Source organism: Ptychodera flava, chromosome 22 (genome assembly GCF_041260155.1).
Source record: "Ptychodera flava strain L36383 chromosome 22, AS_Pfla_20210202, whole genome shotgun sequence".
Classification (NCBI taxonomy): Eukaryota; Metazoa; Hemichordata; class Enteropneusta; family Ptychoderidae; genus Ptychodera; species Ptychodera flava.
Genome location: NC_091949.1, coordinates 16,714,671 through 16,734,169, shown reverse-complemented (window position 1 = coordinate 16,734,169; position 19,499 = coordinate 16,714,671). Strand labels below are relative to the sequence as shown.

General features: G+C 36.5%; 1 protein-coding gene across 1 annotated transcript in view; it reads right to left on the bottom strand.

The window, feature by feature from the left end:
• Window positions 1-2,793: 2,793 nt before the first annotated feature.
• The window catches only part of LOC139122813 (cadherin-related family member 1-like), a 62,720-nt gene continuing 46,014 nt past the window's right edge, over window positions 2,794-19,499 (bottom strand). Inside the window, exons 10-14 of the mRNA XM_070688576.1 lie at window positions 7,907-7,982; window positions 7,239-7,363; window positions 6,812-7,006; window positions 4,091-4,255; window positions 2,794-3,264 (exon numbers count right to left, since the gene is read on the bottom strand). Coding sequence (XP_070544677.1) covers window positions 3,073-3,264; window positions 4,091-4,255; window positions 6,812-7,006; window positions 7,239-7,363; window positions 7,907-7,982 — 753 coding nt within the window. The 3' untranslated portion in view covers window positions 2,794-3,072. The remainder of the gene's footprint in view (window positions 3,265-4,090; window positions 4,256-6,811; window positions 7,007-7,238; window positions 7,364-7,906; window positions 7,983-19,499) is intronic.

Here is a 19,499-nt window from a genome sequence, read left to right as displayed (position 1 = left end):
TTTTCGACTGAATAAACTTCAACCGGTGCGGAAGTGGCAGTTTACTTTATGTCGAAACTAAAATGATGTATTCTGATAAGATCCTGGATCCGTGAAATTCCAACGTAAAACAGGCGCAAAGCATGTCAGTTACCGAAACGACGTATTAAGGGCTTGAAACGTACAGGCAAGGTCTGCAAAACCACACGCATTTAATAAAGATTTTATCAAGTACCTTATGCACGCCGTAATTACCCGCATATCTATATTTTCATTTAAATTTCATGGCTCTAGGGTTTAAAATACAAGATAACCAAACTTTATCATTTCAGAGCCCGGAACAACAAAATTCGTAACTAGCGTAACTCATGGTGTGAAAGAAATTGATTTCTCGTTGACTTTAAGAACTTAATATTGCTACGGCTTTCAGTAATATTGTATATTATATATATATATATATATATATATATATATATATATATATATACACACACACACACACACACACACACACACACACACACACACACAAACACACACACACACACACACACCAAAACTTGTTTGTATCTTCTCAGCGGGGTAAAGTGCTCGATGCAGGGATGCAGAGCAATATTATATTAATGATGAGAACACTAAAAGTACGTTTGGTACCTATTACTCGAGTTTTACGTATTCCCGCGACTCTCAGATAGGTAGATTTTATTGTCTGAAATTTGCTTCAAGTGCTTACAAGATATAATTATCAAGTTGGGTCAAATCATTTATTGTGGCTGGTCGAATTGAAATTTTAAAAATAACATTTGTTTTCGTGTCGGCACTTAGACTTACTCAGAAAACAAGCGTTCTGAGTTGTTCTCCCAATTTTTCACGATGCCATTATTATTTTGCGTCCAAATATGCTATGTTGACACAAACGAAACATTGATTCAAAGAAATGAGGAAGTCGACGTAGACTTGAAAACGGCTTATATTTTACATTATATGTCAAACGTATCACAGCATTCTAAACGAATGGCATTGAGAGTAATAGCTGTGGTACTGTTGAAGTTCTCGTATCGTTGGTGCCTGTCCTGCTAGGATATGTGCGTGGAGAGGATGAATACGGTTAATAGGACAATCGTACACACGTGATTTAAAATTATGTGTTATGAAATGAAATCCATCCGAATAAATAGCATTATATTTGGTTTGCAAGAATTTTCGTTAATTTCTGGTGGGCTATTTCAGCATTTCACGATATTTTACGAGATTGTGCACGGCAATGATGCAAAGTTTGTTGTAACACGACAAAGTGTGCATCATCGCTTTCAACGTGGAAACCCATCGGCCATAGGATATCAAAATCTCTCGTTATGTCATAATATATGAAAATTCAGTTTACTCAGCAATCAACACATTTATAACACTAAAAAACTGATTCGCAAGATCTATTCGTATGCTAAGAAAATAGAAAAGGGTAGTGGTTTGAAAAAGTGACGTCAGAGTGTATTTTTAAAGTGAATTTACCATGGAAATATTTTCTGAAAAATGCCCTGTCATATGACCATGTGCAGAGTGTCCTCGACTGCTTTCAAACATTTTTTAACGTGATTGATTAGGGACGAGCTTCTAAAATAAGAGCCATATTATGTATCCCGATAACGTAGAATAATAATGATTACTCATGGAAATAAAAGTGTTAATTACAATGTCACTCGGTATTTTAAAAACGTTTTTGCCTCGGTTTGAAAAAAACAGTCATCACTATGACATGGCTTTGGAGAACTCGCCCTGTCGGTTCCTTAGCTAGCAGGATAGCAGAGATCAACCAAAGTACAGACTTGCAGATGATTAATACGAATTTTTATTTCCTTGATAACTCTTCATATAGATATGTCCGTTCATAATAATAAAAAGGCCAGTCTTTCGACATTACGATTAAATTGTATGAAACCTTAGTATAATTTCAATAGAAGATTATACCTTAAAATTACCCTAAGCTTAAGATAAAATAATACATCTGCGGTGATAAATTCAAAACAATTATTGAAGTGATCATACGAGATTACATTTACATATCACAATTCGTGATGGTATTGTGATGTTGGCTAATCAAGTAACGTCTCAGAACATTGCCGTTAAATATCACAATAAGATGAAAACAGGCTTGTAAAACAATTTGTCTTCGCGTTTATGCAAATCAGCTTGAAGCTGATATTCTTGTGTTTTTATTATGAATTCGCATTTGATGATTCGTCAACGATATGCTGTCAACGACCGCCTGGTTATATGAAAGTTTACGTAAGATTTTGAGAAAGGATGAGTTAGCATTTGTAACACTGACATTTTGCCACCAAGCACGTTCGAATGTATGGTAATTTCCAAAAACAGACTTATGGGCGCAGCATCGGTTCACTGGCATTACCCAACATCGTTGACATTACATTTCACAATCTTAAAAAAATAAGTCATGGAACTTCCAAAATACATTTCTGTAAACGTGTTTAGAGAAACTACGTTAGCACAGAAGGAATGGTTCTATTTTGTTACAAACATATGTGAATTACACAAAACGTTCAAATTTATTCAGAAATATCGCCTACACAATACCGTACTTTGACATTGTTATTTTTAAGGTAAAAGATACACAAATTGGGAGTACACTGACTTTCTAGTAGGAAGTGCGCAATCAGTGGCAACTTCGCAAATTTCAAATATCTATCAAGAAACTAATACAACTCAGAAAAGCCTGCATCTATATATATATATATATATATATATATATATATATATATATATATATATATATACATATACATACAGTGTGTCTGAGTCTGTGTGTCTGTGTCTGTGTCTGTGTGTAAACATGACTATTATCTGATTAAACAGGGCAATACCAATCACAACCAAACACGGATGGTACAGATTCTAATACGATACTTCTCACATTTCGTTCAGAAGAACCAATTGATTCACGTTCAATGATTCGTTTATACATACAAATAACCGGGATAATATACTTAATAAAGATTCACATATTCAGAGTTTCACAATCCTCTTCAAATCGACCATAAATTAACCAAATTTGTACACAAAAGGTCCGAGAGAGTATCACCCGACAAAATCCCACAACAGTGCCAAACACATAAAAACAAAAACTTCAAAGCAAACTGAAGGATTCACACGCGAATTACCGCTGACACAGCGTGGATCTTGAGAGGGTCGTTCTACTTTATCAACGTTGACGGTTACGTCTGCAGTGCTCTTGAACTTCTCATCGGTAGAGGTTTCTTCTGCCAAGATCTGTGGAAAGAAGAATCAACGTCCAAATTATACGTATTATTCCAAATTTTTCATTTGTAATGGAATACGTCATCCAAATAAATAAATACACTACTCGATATGATTTGCGAGCTTAGTCACTGTCACTGAACCTTCCAAATGAATGGCATGAATTTATGCATTAATTGGTTTTCCAATGTAACAGAGTAGTTCACCACTTGTTCGCTCCGAGTCTGCTCGGGGTTCGCTGAACCTTACATCAAACCGTGCCTGCAGGTTAACTGTACTATTAAACTGAACAAATTGCAGATTTTTTTAGATCAGCTCAGTGCAAAGAGTTTTACGTATGCCTCCAGCGTGCTTGTTGCCGTTCCATATCACAATGAATGCACAGTGCAACTCCTTGTTGATTAGTGCATTTAACAAATTAATTCAAACTTTCTGGTGGTGAGTTCCTGTTGAATCGATAACTGCATCGGAAGTTGATCATGAAGTCTAAGTTGGTCATGTTTTATTGCGGTGTCATAACAACGTATTACCGCGTGTCTCACTATTCCAGATTTGGTCAATAAAATTGTCCTATTCCACTGATCAATATGACACAATGATGTCAGAGAATGCATGGCTTTTATGTCCAAATGTTCAATATTTTTAGCCGGCTATACCGTATCGCGGTTCATCTGTAACGCAAGTTATTCAATATCGGTAAGTACCTGATTCTGTGGGTGAAAATAATTTTAACGCCTAACCTAAGCTTGTAATCAACAAAATAGGCAGAATAGTATACACACCATACAACATACAAGTGTACATATAAAATGCGTTCTATCACATTCAATAAACTAACCTTGAAGTGAAAGCTTTGGTGTTTTGAATAGTCCAACAACAACTCATTTCGCACCCTTATAACCACATACGCTTTATTGAGAGCAGTTTCAGGTGAGAGATAAAATGCTTGATCAGCAATGCCACCCTCTTCAAGTATTTGAATTCGGAAGCGACCATTATCAAACTGAAACAGAATCCAGCAAACAGTACATGTATTCTTTGATACTCTGGACGTATGAAAGAATTTAATTGCAGCTTTTAAAGTCCATCAACAGAACTGCGGTCCGTACTGATTATTTCACTATTACTAATATTTATTATGTTTGTGAATCTGCTATCAGAACTATTTGCCTATACTTCCACAATACATGGTAAATATTGGCAAGGAGCAATTTTGGTAAATTATAGAACCAACTTATCGAAAACGTCATAACGTTTCACTTTGAAATTATAAGGTAGAAGGCTTCCCATATGTAGGATATAATGTTACCAAATTCCATTTATTTCTATGCAGAAATGCAAGAACATGCCATTGCAGTATTGTCATTAGTTATGACGTGCACACAAGACTTGATACGAGAAGCAATTTCAAAACATGGATTCAAAGAGTGGTATCACATGTTACATTTATGTAAATGGTATTGTTATTCCTATTGCTACAAAAGGAACCGTGGAAAAGCTGACACAGCCATTAATTCTCAGCGCTTTCATCATTATGTATTTGCCTTGCTTTATAATCAACCCCCTTCTTTCCCTCACAATCTGAAGGTAGTGTGTAAATGGCCGTTTTAGATCTTCCTTTTAGGAAAATGGCAACTTTTTGGACACGTCTTTAATCAGCTCCCAACATGTTTGAAGGCTGACACTTGTCATTTTCTATGTGAGCTGCATGTAAGGCTTTATTTATACTTATATCAAAACGTTAGATACAACATAGTTTTCCTCATCATATTTCTTGTCAAATTTATCGCCAATTGTCCCTTAGAAAACAAATGTCGTCTGCGGGATTCCTCAGGGTGATAGTTGCTGTTTAAATATCCACAGTTCGGCATTTTTCAATCGAAGTGAAAGTACAGAGGGATACTTTAGGTTTTTTATATTTTATATTCATTTTTGATATATAAGATATATGAAATACATAACTAGTGGTTTGCCATGTCAATTTCACCATTGTACAAATTTATTTATGCTCTTGTTTTACTGAAAGTATATGACGCATTTGTACATGTTTGTAGAAACAATTTGCACATCCCACATTTATATATTATAGCCCAAACATGGGACTATGTGCCCGAGGGTAGATGACCATTTGCCCGACGTAAGGAGGGCAAATGGTCTCCTGCCCCGAGGGTACATAGTCCCTTGTTTGGGCTATAATGTTTTTATTACATGTCTCTCTTACTCAGTTTGCACCAAAAATATTTACGTTTATTGGCAAATTATAGTCAAACGCTTTATTTTCATTTTAGACGATAAACGGTTAAAAATAGAACGATTTTCATCATCGAATGGCGCATTGATATATTTAAACTACTGTTATGCGGTTTATCAATATTTTTATGCGAAATTTTCCAAAAACTGGACTTTCTATGCAAACATGAAATTTCAAGACTTTAACATCCAAAAGTTTTCAAGTTGAAAATAGTTCCGGTTCACGTTCAGTCCAGTGATGACGATGCGGCCTGCGACGTCATCGGCGAGTTACCATTGAATCCTATGGAGCGCGCGACGTTCGATATACGAGGCATGTAATAATATGTATTATCTGACCTTGTTCGTGTACCCCATATAAACAAAAGGTTCGGATTCCTTCAACAAATGAAACGAGAACAATATGATGTCGCCGATTCGCACTGGAACGTCTCTGGTCAGTCAGACTCGAGTGTTAAAGGAATGGAAATTTAGAGGGGTTTTAGCTATTTTTTGCTCACTTTTCTATCAAAAATCAGAATCAAAGTACAATGCCACATCATTGACTCTGTCTAAAGGCTGACTTAAACCACAATTTACGAAGGCAGGCGTTTTCGTGACATATTTCCTGGCAAAAATGGCACCACCACTCCCATAAACCCTCAGTGCTCTCAACGTGGAATTGATGTATCTGGAAAGGAACTGTTATCATACAATATATTCCAAAGTACTTGGGGTTTTGTCCTGCGTAGAATAACGATACTAAAGGTATGTCATCAGGCTATAAATTGTTGTTTTCTTGAGATCTTCAAATTCACCCGCCGTCATGACATGACTAAAGAAGGATATTAACATGCAGCGGTGGTGCTGCAATGCAGCACCATGACGAAAAATGAAACTGTTAGAACTGTACGCTATTTTGGCGTAGTTATGATCCCACAGATATTAAACTTATAACATTTTCTATCTGCAATCCGTAGCTCAATGTCACTGTTTTTTTCATTTTACCCGAGTGAGGTAAAAAAACATGCCTACACAGTTGACCTAGGTCTGTGCGCGTGAGGACGAGAAAACACACTGACCTCCGTCAAGTCGCTGATTCCTACAGTCTCGCAATATCTGAACTCACACTTTCATTAGATGTAAGCAAATCAACTTGGATTTCGTTACAATCAAAACTTCCGCTACACCGACTCTGCACGGAAGTAACATAAATGTTTGTCGTACTGTGTGAACACCAATATAAACCATAAACATAAAAAAATAAATGTTTGTGTATAAAAAGAGGACAAACGCGCAAAGGATGATCTATGCCCCTTAAAGTACCAACCTCATCGGGATCGTCAATTTGTATCTCAATATTTCCAACTACTGAATGCTGCGGTGATTGTTCCATGACATCTCCAAAATAGTGCTCCTTCTCGAATACTGGCGGCATATCATTGACATCGTCGATCATGACAGCAACTGTTGTTGAACTGGTGGTGGCGTTTAGGGTCTGGTTGTAAAAGTCAATTTCCTTCGCCTAAAAGGAAAAGAATTACAACATTTGACAAGAAAATATAGCTTTTAAAAGGGATATTAGAAATATTTTACTGGTGAAAATGTCTAACTTTACACGGAGCATACATACTCTTTTCCAAACAATCCTATATTTTCCCGAGTTTCTAGTTCGTAGGAAACTTGTTAAGGAGAATCAATTTTACTCTCCTGATTGGACGGTGTATCTATCAATGTAGAGAAAAGGTATAACTTACTACAACAGTGAAGACAATTGGAAATTCATCTTCTGTCATTGTCTCTCTGTCGAACACCACACTTGTGCGAATTATCCCCTTCGAGTAAAAACTTTGAACTGTTTCGACCCAGAAGTCCGTGCTGTCTGTGAAAGGGCATGAAGTTATTGTTTAGACAGCCACTAAGATAATTAGTTCTACGTGCTTGTTGTCAGTTACATTAAACCGTATGTGAAGAAAACTCCAGAGAATTCCAGATGTTTGTGAAATAGCATCACAACTGTGCAATTTCGCCCACTACTAAACTTGTGCTGTTTCTGTAAAACCATCACGCACTCGGAAAATATCAAAACTTTAAGAGAATTTAGAAAGAATCTCAAACAAGTTTATTGAGATACCTGACTCATGGAAACATTGTTTCACACACAATGGAGAAAATAAATGGGTTTTACAGAAGAAAGTGCTAATAGTATAAAATGTCTTAACTAAACGCAAGTACGTGACTTACTTTATCTAAAACATGGTCTGCCTACTATGTGTATAACAGAAATGTAAGTTTTAGAGTGTTGCCATAATGAAAAATACTGTCAAAGTACCAATTTTTACAGTAGAGAGATATTATATGCATTTAACCTTCAGATATACTCGAAACAGGCAAAGAAAAGGAATTAATTATTTTGAAATCTTACCAGGAATCATAAACTCGATGTCTTGACGGTTAGCTGTATCACCATCAAACGCTTCGACTTCAAGCACGATACTACCCTATCAGTAATAGGTCAAATGTTAAAGGTCAATACATGTTACTTCCAAATGAATAGCAAGAACTCATTCACTAAGTTGGTTTTCTCAGGTAAAATATAAAATAGCTCACCACTGGTTTGTTTTCCTCCAGGTTTGCAGAATATGGATGGAAAGTGAAACGAGGTGGCGTGTCTTGAACGTCAAGAACTGCAACTGTGACAGTGGCGGAACTAGAGTGTTGCATTGGGTCTGTACCACGGTCCTGCACAATGAAATAAAGTGAAACAGAAACAACCATCGTATTAGGGGAGGATTGAACTCTCAGTGATGTTTAAAGTTACATTTCGCGACAGCATTCCGCATAATAAACAACTGTAGGAAAAAACATACCGTTGCCACGACGACTGGTTTATAACCATTCTCTGTTTCAAAGTCCAGAGTACTATTAAGGATGAGGTATGCTTTTTCAGGATCGAGTGGATCGGTTTCCAAAATGAACAGGCCTTCCGGAAACTAGGAAAGCAAAATTATAGACGTTATTTTTAATAATGGAAATCTACAATTTTTATTGCAAACAAGTTTTCTATTGTAATCTATCAAGTTGAACAATTCGGTCATTATTACACACATAACAAGTGATGAAGATGTAACAATCATTAAAGTGTTATTAATTTCTTGTACACGAAATTTTCCTTTATTTCTTTCAACATCTTGTACTAAAAGGGGATAGAAGATTGCTATTCTCACCGAGGTTTCATCGAGATGAAAGTCGAATTGACCATTCTGACCGGAATCGGCGTCGGTGGCACTGACAGTCTGCACAGTCGTACCAATAGTTTCGTCCTGAAAGCAGGGTGATATCGTAAATATCACCTTTCTTAAGATGCCGCAGAATGTGCATACGTTTTTTACATACGTCTTTACATACGCAAATACATGAATACTTTCAAGATGTACGATATGGAGTTAGATAGACGATAGAGTACCACGTTTCGAGATAATCGATATATTTAGACCATTTCATGTGACAGAAAATCTCTTGGATTCTGCTGACTGGAGCATAATTGTTTGTCAGCAGTCAGACGTTAATATATCCCTGCTTCTGGATGTAAGACATTCATATTCTAACATTGAAGACGTTACTGCTGTACGTGATGTAGCACATAACAAAGTATATCAGTATGTCATGGAAGTCTAGGCGTATGAGTGTCATTCTAACAAACACTTTCAAAACACCATCGAATTGTGTTTACTGAACTAGTAATATCAGTATGGACGGCAATAACTAGTAATATCAATCCTTACCTCTGGCACTTCTGTCGAATATGGAGTTCCGACAAATTGTGGTGCGTTGTCATTCACATCTGTGATGTATATTACGATTGGTTCATAGACCTGACGGAGAACAGATTCAGAATGCATTATGTATGTCATAAATACTTTCAGCATTACAGTACGAGAAAATAAATTTTAAGAAAATAGCTATTGATTTTCAAAAGTGGAATCTAATCCATCATATTGCATATTAATTTTACCGGAATCTAAATTTACATTATTCGTTTTGTTCTACAGCTAATTCTAACCGTAGCACCACCAGATGGTTGTGGATGTAGAACGGAAGTCAACACGGTTGATAATTAGCCGTCAAATGTGAGAATGGAATGATATAGGTGACGAATCTCTGAAGCTGTGTTCCTCATCCGTGATCATTTCGACTAATTAATGCTGCAGAATATATATTGCAAAACAATAAACAATTATTATATTACAACTTAAATTGTCATACCTCATTAAAGGTAAATGTGGATAGTTTCCGAAGGGAAACAACAACAACAACAACAACAACAACAACAACAGCAACAACAACAACAACAACAACAACAACAAACGGTTGACCTCAATGTTGTCAGAGATTGCAATTAGCTCATTTACTCATTGTAGAAACATATTGACGTCACATTATAATCGAAAATGAAGCTCTGAAACCGGAAGACGACTTTCTTTAATACAACAGTGCCCAGAACAGCGAGCGTCATCACACTTTGAAGAAGGAACAGTGTTATACAAGTGTGAGGATGTCTTGTATACACTGCATTGGTATAGCTTTGTAACATCGTGAAGGCAACTGGATTATAGTGTTAAAATCAAAGCAATTTTTTAAAACTTCTGCTAGGCGCCAAGCTATCTTGACAATCATGGGATAATTTCAACCTCATCCTGAGTGCTTCTTTTGGCAACAAGGTTTTGAATGCTAGGTAATTAGCGCTGCAGGAACCCCGATAGAATTTCTGTGATTTTTTTATTGTAGTTATGATCCGAGGGGTTCCGCGGTGAAATTGACTAAGGTACCACTCTCGACAAAACTCTGAAGAAGCATTGATCCAAACAAAAACACAATTCGTCTTAATTTTTTTTGTGGTAAAGCAACAGAGACGGTGAGCGGTTTTTAAAATTTAGTCCCAATAATTTTATGACAATGAATCCTGAGTAAATATACTAAATTAATTTATGCCCTGTATAATGAACAAAAACACAGTCAACGATGAATTCTTTGACCAAAAGAGATACTATCTGCATTTTTCCGGTATTTTAATCCACGAATTAAAAATACCTGAAAAATTAAAGGTTGAATGGCAGGGTACAAGAAGACGACTATTTCTTCTGTTAAACAACATCTTACAAAAGTTATTTCCACAAGTAAATGTGTGTGCGGGTTTCCCTTCTTTAAATTTTCCAAATGTTAGCGCTTCAATACACGTTGCTTAAAAACGTAATACTTACAATGTCATTGACTCCATCGTGTAATGTCCATGTGACGTAATGATATGTTGCTGTCTGAAGGGTGAAGGTCGATTTCGGTAAGCAAAGTGTCTTGCATATGTAAAAGATGTCATTTTATAACGGAACACTCAAGAATATTTCTAGTCAAACAATTACAATGTACATGTATTCTAACATTATATACTGAGTATCATGGTTAAAAGATTCTATAATTTTTCGACGATCAAGGAGAGGTTGTAAAATCGTAGCAGACCAGATAAGATTACGTATGGCCGTTTAAAATAATAGAGAGACAAGTGTAGTAATGTCACCAGAACCATTAAAGACGATAAATACAGAGTCTGGAATGAAACTAATGAACTGTTTCATGCACTGGTTTATGAGCGTAAACACGCCGATATATTAAAGTGCTGTTCGGCAAAAATTGTCTATGTGGTGATCAGTACAGTGGCATTTCAAAATCTAAAACGATTACCAGAAGTGTGAAGTTAGAAAGGACAACATGCCAGATGAGAGTCATCGGCCATTATTAACATACTTGAATTTCACCCCCGTAAAGTGTCATTACACAGAAGATATTGACATGGTTAAATTGAAACAGCAGCCAGTATTAGTAGTACAATAGGAGATCCGTCGTTCGAGGGCGCACCTTACCTTTATTCTGCGCAACAAGCGTCTGAGGTCAGAAGCATCCATTAGGGGCCATGGATAATTAAAACAAGCTCACGGTAAACGAAACTAATTGCGTTTGGCCTCAACCCCCTCCCCTCCCCAAACGAAACTTTGGAAGTGAGGAAATCAAACCAAGTCTCATTCTGTATCTGCAACAATCGGTAATTACGTCGCTATGAAATCACGCATATGCTACCGAACCCCCCCCCCCCCGCATACTGCCTCTAAAATCAATCTCTGTTCAGCGCCAACTCAACTGTGACGCAACCAATAGAATGAAATGAAACAGTGTATCCAAACTGATTGTTATGTAATTTTACTCGTGCACTGATTCACATGTATGGACAAAGAATGCTGGTGTAGCGCCAGTGCCGTACTGGCCTGATACACGCCAAACAATATAGTGCTATATTTTCGATGCATAAAAACGTGTAGAGAGATAACTTGAGGTGCGATTTGTGCGCACTGTAATCGAAAAACAGCTAAACCCCCTCCCCTAAACACAGAAGTTACGTTTACCGTTTATCCACTGTTCCTTAAGCCACGTCTCATAAACTCTAATTCAACACTTGAGTTGCGGGGCATCTGATAAGAAGAGGTAATTGCACTCACAATTCTTTCAATAAATATTGCAAAATCAAAGAGGAATATGCGAATGTTATAAGTCTTACTTCATAATCAAGCTCCTGTATAAGTTTAACTTGTGCATGAGTGTCATTCTGATCTCTGATGCCAAAGAAATCAGACCCAGTGGTAATACCAAAAGTTATGGGTCGTCGTCAGATCTTCTGCGATGAGAATGTACACAGTTTCTCCTGCAAACAAAAAAAAACGTAATAAATTTGTAAATATAGAGCAAGGTACAGAGTATGTATGTATGTATGTATGTATGTATGTATGTATGTATGTATGTATGTATGTATGTATGTATGCCCATGCCCATGTACATACATTCAGAGATGCCTAATATAAAATACTTATTTATCACATTTATGCATACTTCAGAGAAATGTCGCCACCAAAACAAATATTATTTATCAAATTTTAACACCACCTACAAATAGAATGGTACGCCCCGATCATACATATATAAGACTGTCAAGCTAAGAATCCTTTCACTACTTCTTCTGTCTGATGATTGCAGGATGCATGAAACTTAAGTAACATATATCATTACTTGTACTTGAAGTAATTTTGGGTTATTATACAAACACACACACACACATACACACACACACACACACACACATACAAACACACACACACACACACACGCACGCACACACACACACACACCACACACACACACACACACACACACACACACACACACACATATATATATATATATATATATATATATATATATATATCTTCTGTCATCTAATTGTAGGATGCATGATGAATGATATGAATGATATAGTAATAATAAGTGCTTGAAGTAATTTGTATGTGTAATAGTATATTATGACAGTCTAAGTATAAACATACATGTAAATACTTATGCATGAATAGATAGATAGATAGATAGATAGATAGATAGATAGATAGATAGATAGATAGATAGATAGATAGATACAATGATAAATAGATATATAATTGTACAGATATCGATGTAGAGGCATTTATAAATCAAAGGAATGAGTGTGGGTTGTCCAGATGGAAAAAATCATGAAATATGGTGACGGACGAATGTGAAAAACATGGAAAACATAGAAAATTGACGGAGATATGCCAGTGGCGAGGGTTAAGTAATGATCAGTGCTGCCAATTTCGCTACAGTATGTCATCTGTTGTGTGATATATGCATGCGCATGTCGTTAATGAATTAAGATTCCTGCAGTTTCTATCTACACGTGTAACTTACCGACAGGAAAATTTTCCGGAATGCGAATGCTGTCCATCTTGTAATACCCTTGAGGGCTTACACCAAGAATTTCTACGAAATATGGTGGAAGATTGCCCTGGACGGCCACTTCATTTAGAGTTAAGCATGCAGCCGAAGGTATTAAAATAAGTAAATATCAATTACTTTAGTTATCTTTCCACTAAACGAAACGAAAATATGATAAAAAAATGAATAGACATAATATTGTAGGTTCCGTAATGTAAAACCCGTTCATAATGAGTAGAAGATGAATCTTGCGCTGCTATTATGACAAATGGTGACAGCTCCCTCGTATATGGAATGTAGGACTGATTAGTCTTTATTCTGATATGGCGCAGATATATTGTACATTGTAATCCCCATGTTACGAGATATGTATGGGCAAAAAACATAACATTATGAACAATATAATTTCAGTGGTTTTACCAATAAGTTTGGTATTATATCGTAAACCGGTAGCTATACTTGAGAGAACAAGAAGCTTGAACTTGCCTAGTGCACTTGATAGAATGATGATCAACGTTAACAAAATCATGACGAGTCTGTATGGGATCTTAACAAGTAGGGAGACACTTCCTGAATATTTAAAAGAAAAATAAATCTACAATGGAGCAACTTACTTGAAAATGACGTAAATGCATACATAGTTAGAACTGTAACATCGTATGTAATATAGCATGTATAAATAAAGGTGTATGGAAAATTACCACGGAATGTGAACAATTACTGAGTCGATATTCTTGGGAACAAATACATGACTTAGATTTAGCAAATGACCAAAATTTACCTATTTTCAAATTATAACTTGCTACTATAGCAGATGTTAACTCTATGAGGTCACATTTAATTTTTGATTTTCAAATAAAAAACGAAGACTTCTCTTGCTTCCGATTGTTCTATTTGTGTTCAAGATCTCTCGGAACTATGAACAACCCCATCTGGCACCGAACGTACTCCTCATTTGCATATTGTTTTTTCCGCACCAGGACGTACTGACTAGCATACAGTTTGTAGCTGTGGAAACGGGGTTGATTTCTTGATGACCCACATACACGTAGCCTACCCTGCCACAGAATGCTAAGTTTCCACACCTAACAGTTTTGTGGCACCGAATATGTTCATTGCACATGGTATTTTTCCGCATCGTACAGTTTTATCGCACCAGAACGGGCAACTTATTCGATTAGCAAAGCCTAAATTTTAGTCGTAACGGAATATTCTCAACGGAGCTGCATACTCGATAGTCTACAATGTTGTCGCACCGACAATTTCGTCGCAACGGAATATACGCGACCTGTCGCAATTTATATTTTTTCCGCAACGTACATGCTTCATTTTCAGCTTTGTCGCACCAGTAAGTGAGCTTATGGATTTTTCGTGTCCGGTTCACATTGCCGGCGTCCACATTTTAGCAGGTAGAAATTTTGCAATGAGAGCTATAGTGCGGGAACGTGAGCATGAAGTGTCGGCTTCTTTTACTTATCTTGGTTAGCAATGAGCAGTGTTATGTAGGTCATTTCCCCCACACTCATCATGACCTGAGTTCAATTAGTCTAGAACATTCTCAAGGTCACTGCCCTTAATGACCTCACAACCTTGAATTTAATTGGTCATGTTCAGAATGTTCTGGAAATTTAATTAGTTGTGTAAGAGAGAGAATTTTAGAACAGTAATTAGCATGTCAATAAAAGTTCTAGATTGTTCTTATATGCCCTTATGTAAGCACATGGGTATAAAAAGGGACGTGTACAGCTTCCAGTCAGACTTTTTGGATCGTGTCTCTTGTGTGTTACTACACGTGTTTGGAAACTCCTGAAGTAGTCATTCCTCTCAAGACTTTTCAAGACCTTCACTGCCAACGCTGGATTTATACTGTGGACTTTGTGCAACTTCAAGCCTGCAAGCCAAAGGACTGTTCATTCATCCGACAGACTGTTACAACTCTGAGACTGGAGCTTTGCCGTCCCAGCTGAGATAAGTAGTCTGTACACTTTTAAAACTTGTACTCCATCCCTGACCTGGCAATTAGTTTTATTTTCGTAATAAATTTTGTTTAAACGGAATCTGCTGAGTTCACCCTTTTGTTCGTTTTCTCTGCACGTAACAGCAGGTAGAGATTTGCGTCCGCATGGTTTGGTTTTTTCCTCATTCACAGTGCGGCATTCGCCGCTAGTGTTGTAGTTCAACATCACACTAAGTGCGCCATAGATTGTTATCGCCGCGGCCTCTTTTCATAGAAGGTCAAGTTGCAAAGTGTTAGCAATGTTGGAACTGAATGGTGTTTTGTGGCCACGTAAAACATGGTTTGAGTTGCTTTGTCACATTTGATGTTGAGAGCGCCGATAAGGTTTCGGGAGGGGGAATCTATGAAAGGTTGTAAAAAAATTTGAGTACCAACTAGCACATCCGATAAATTTTCAAATCCCCCTTATCATTAAGGAAAATTTTGAAGTACCCCAACCGAACCTACTGAATTGTGTTTCCAACGGATATGAAATGGTTCAAATTCCAAGGTATGTCTCATAGGTTGACACTCCGCAAATTTTGCAAGAAGCCTGTTCGCACTGCAAAGTGCATAAACATGGTGCAATAACAGTATCTTGAGGAAGCATTATTACTGTGATACAGCTACTATGTTGAGTAAAGTAAGAGACTGAACAGAAATAACAGGGTAGGGCCGGTGTTTATAAGAGGATGTGTCGCTATTTTTCGCAAAAGCATTTTTAAGGGTCATGTAGTTTGACGCATGCTTTTGGGGGAAGGTTATCACGTTTTGCGCAACTAGCGCAACTGTAAGAAGGCAAGATGTGACCGATACAGTGATTCACTCGATAATATATACATAAAACATTGGAATCTATTGGGCAAACTATTAACAATTTTCCCAACGAATCAAGCTATATCTTTACATTTATATATGTTTGATAATTTTATTTAACGTAGCTTGCGGGTAACGCGAATATTCGTACTGCGCATCGTATCTGCGCACGCGTACGAACGTTCTTTCCGCGAGCGTTCTTTCCGGAAGTGGTCTTTTTGTCGCGATATAGCATACAATTAATACTTTGCGGTGCGACTTTCAAATCTGGTTTGTCAAAACAGTTCACACCAAGATTGCAAACTCTGTGTAACAGGCCCGTTTTAAGTGTGACAAATGTGGGATTATTTGCAGTATTTAAGTGAAGTGTAGCATTTTTTGTATTAAAAATGCCCATATCTTAAAAAATTGTGCGGTGACCCCCATTTTTTTCGTTTGATTCGAAATCTATATATTGTTGGGCTTAATTTACGAGAGTTTAAAGAAAACGTAGATTTCAGATCATGACATTTGTAATGAAAATATCAAAATTTGGCCAAACTTTGCTCTTTTTATAAAAGCACTATTCATGGAAACGTTGCTATATTTTCTGATATTTTCAAAAGTAGACCACAAAACTAATATATTACAATACGGGGACTTGTGTTGTATAAAATCTGTCAAATTGTTTTTACTTTATTTCAGTTTTATTATTCAATAACACTAGTTAATCGAATAATACAACATTTTAACCAATTTCAGCTAAATGTTTTCGCGGGACAATATAGAGGGCGCCATATCTCCAAAATTTGCATGGGAACCATATTTTTTTATTTTACTATTTAACATATCTACCCAAGCTTGACATCTGTACAAAGTTTCAGAAAAATCCTGATTTCAGTTTTTCTTACCAGCAAGCCACCTTAAACACACTTTGCTTGAAGTCAGAGGTAAAAATACATGTATGAACAAATAATTTGATATTTTGGATTGAATTAAAATTTTTTATTCATTGTACATTGTAGTATATGTGTAAACTATGGAAATTGTTTTCCAATATTAACCTTGCAACATCTGATTAGACTAGTGTCATAATCTTCCAAATTGGCGCACAGAATAGTAATATTTCACGCTCAAAATACATTAGCGTTCTGGGACGCGAATGATCAAGCTGACGTTTCTTTGTTTGGACTCTAACAATGTTGGCGCCACGAAATACCAGCACAGTATCGACAACATAATCTCGCTCATTTACACATTTGAAAGAATTACCCAGTAACTAATTTTTCTCATGAAGGTATTCTGCGTACTACCCCCATGTTCTATTGTGTTTCAACCAATCGTAATATTGAGCCGTTGTTATCATTTTAATTTATTCATGGCGTTGGTTTGAAACAAAGAATTGTAGCAAGCCACGCACGGGCATGTGATAATTTCTACTTTTGTAATCTTTTCTAATGTCGGTAAATCAAAGTATTGTCTTATTATATTCTTTATGGCGTCGGCATCCGACATAGCCAAGATACTGTATAAATAGACACACTAACTCAGAGGAAAAAGGAGAACTGGAGGACCGATAACCACGGTCACTCTCTTGTGGAGTGACCGAGACAGGACATTCACTCAGAAACTAGAACTTTGAACGAAACGAGAACTTGGACCGAAACTAGGAACTGGGACTCAGACAGACTCATGTATCAGCGGCTGGGCCAAGAGGCCTAGTCATGGTTCCGTATTCAATAAATAAGTTCCAGTTATACATCGGCACTCGTCGTCAGATCCAGCTTCTTTCCTTTATGTTACGACACTAGGGTGGTTACAAGTGCATATTTGTAAGATAATTTTGATTTTGAAATTTCACTGGAATTTTGAATTGATTCACTATACATCGTATTCTGAGGAAACTATAAATATTTTTTTACAATACGAATCAAGCTAAATCTGTGTATTGACAGACTTTGATTTTGACGAGCGATTGGGAAACACGTGTTACTGTTATATATATTACATGTTACTGTTATATATGTTACTGCATACGCTGAAGTTTGACAGATGATTGATATTAATGAACTGTTCGTGCTGAACCTATGACTGATGATCATCGTCATTTCATACATCTCCCATTTACTAACAGGGAATCGATGCCATTAATATCAGCAATATACTTCACAACAAAAAGGTTACATCAACTATACCTGTATACTTTAAGAACCAGTCTGTACCTATTCTGTCATATCAATACACCAAGACAATATCCAATAAAATATTCAATTACAATAAGGCATTGCATTCCTTCAAACACCAGCGTCCTGTGACTGCTCTACATCTCCCTTCAAATACACTCCAGTTGGCCATGTCATCACTGGTGATCTGAACTTGGTTGAACATCATCACCTTCGTAAGATATTATCTTGTGGACCCAAGTTCAGAGAACCTCACAGGATCAACTGGAACCATAATTTTAAGATCGTTATGGACTCTGTTGAAGAATATGCCAGGAAATTGGCTAAAAGGGAGGATGTAGAGTTGGACACACTGTCAGAATGGGTCAAATCTGTGAGGAAAATAGTTCGTGGCCGTATTGGTCGACTAAGATCACATGTTTGCAGAAGACCCTATTCTGTATTTAAAGATCCTGATGCTGTTAAGTGTTTGAATGATATCCATGACAAATATGTTGTCGTTCCTGCTGATAAAGCTGCCAAGAACACTGTATTTGTTTGTAAGAAGTATTATTTTGAATGTCTTATAGACGAAATTGGTGTAACTAAGACCTCCACCAACTCCACTTACAGACAATCAATGTTCAGCAAATCTGAAATTTTGGCAAACCATAAGTCATTCATGGATAATTTTAATGTTACAATAAAGGATGACCATAATAAGTTGCCTAGCTTATACTGGATACCAAAGCTCCACAAAACACCTTACAAAGCTAGGTTATCGAAGGATCTTCAAAATGTTGAACTACAGAGTTATCGAAGATACTGACTTCTGTTCTTTGTACTGTTAAACGGGGACTTCAAGCATACTGTGATGTTGTCTTTTCTCGGAGTGGTGTAAATCAAATGTGGATATTAAAAAATTCGAAGGAACTCTTGGAAAATTTGAAATCAAGATCTGTTTCAAAATTACATCTACTAAAACTTTCGATTTTTCCACATTGTATACCACAATACCACATGATAAATTGAAAGAACGCTTGAAAAACATCATCAACCAAGCATTTTTTTTCTTTTAAAAACAGTTTTAGATTATTGTTTTTTTTTTTTTTTTTTTTTTTTTTTTTTTTGTTTTTTTTTTTTTTTTTCACGCCGTTACAAATATGTGTATCTAGGGTATAATTCTACATATTTTGTTAAAAATACAACTAACGCTAAAGTGTTTTATAACGAGAAAG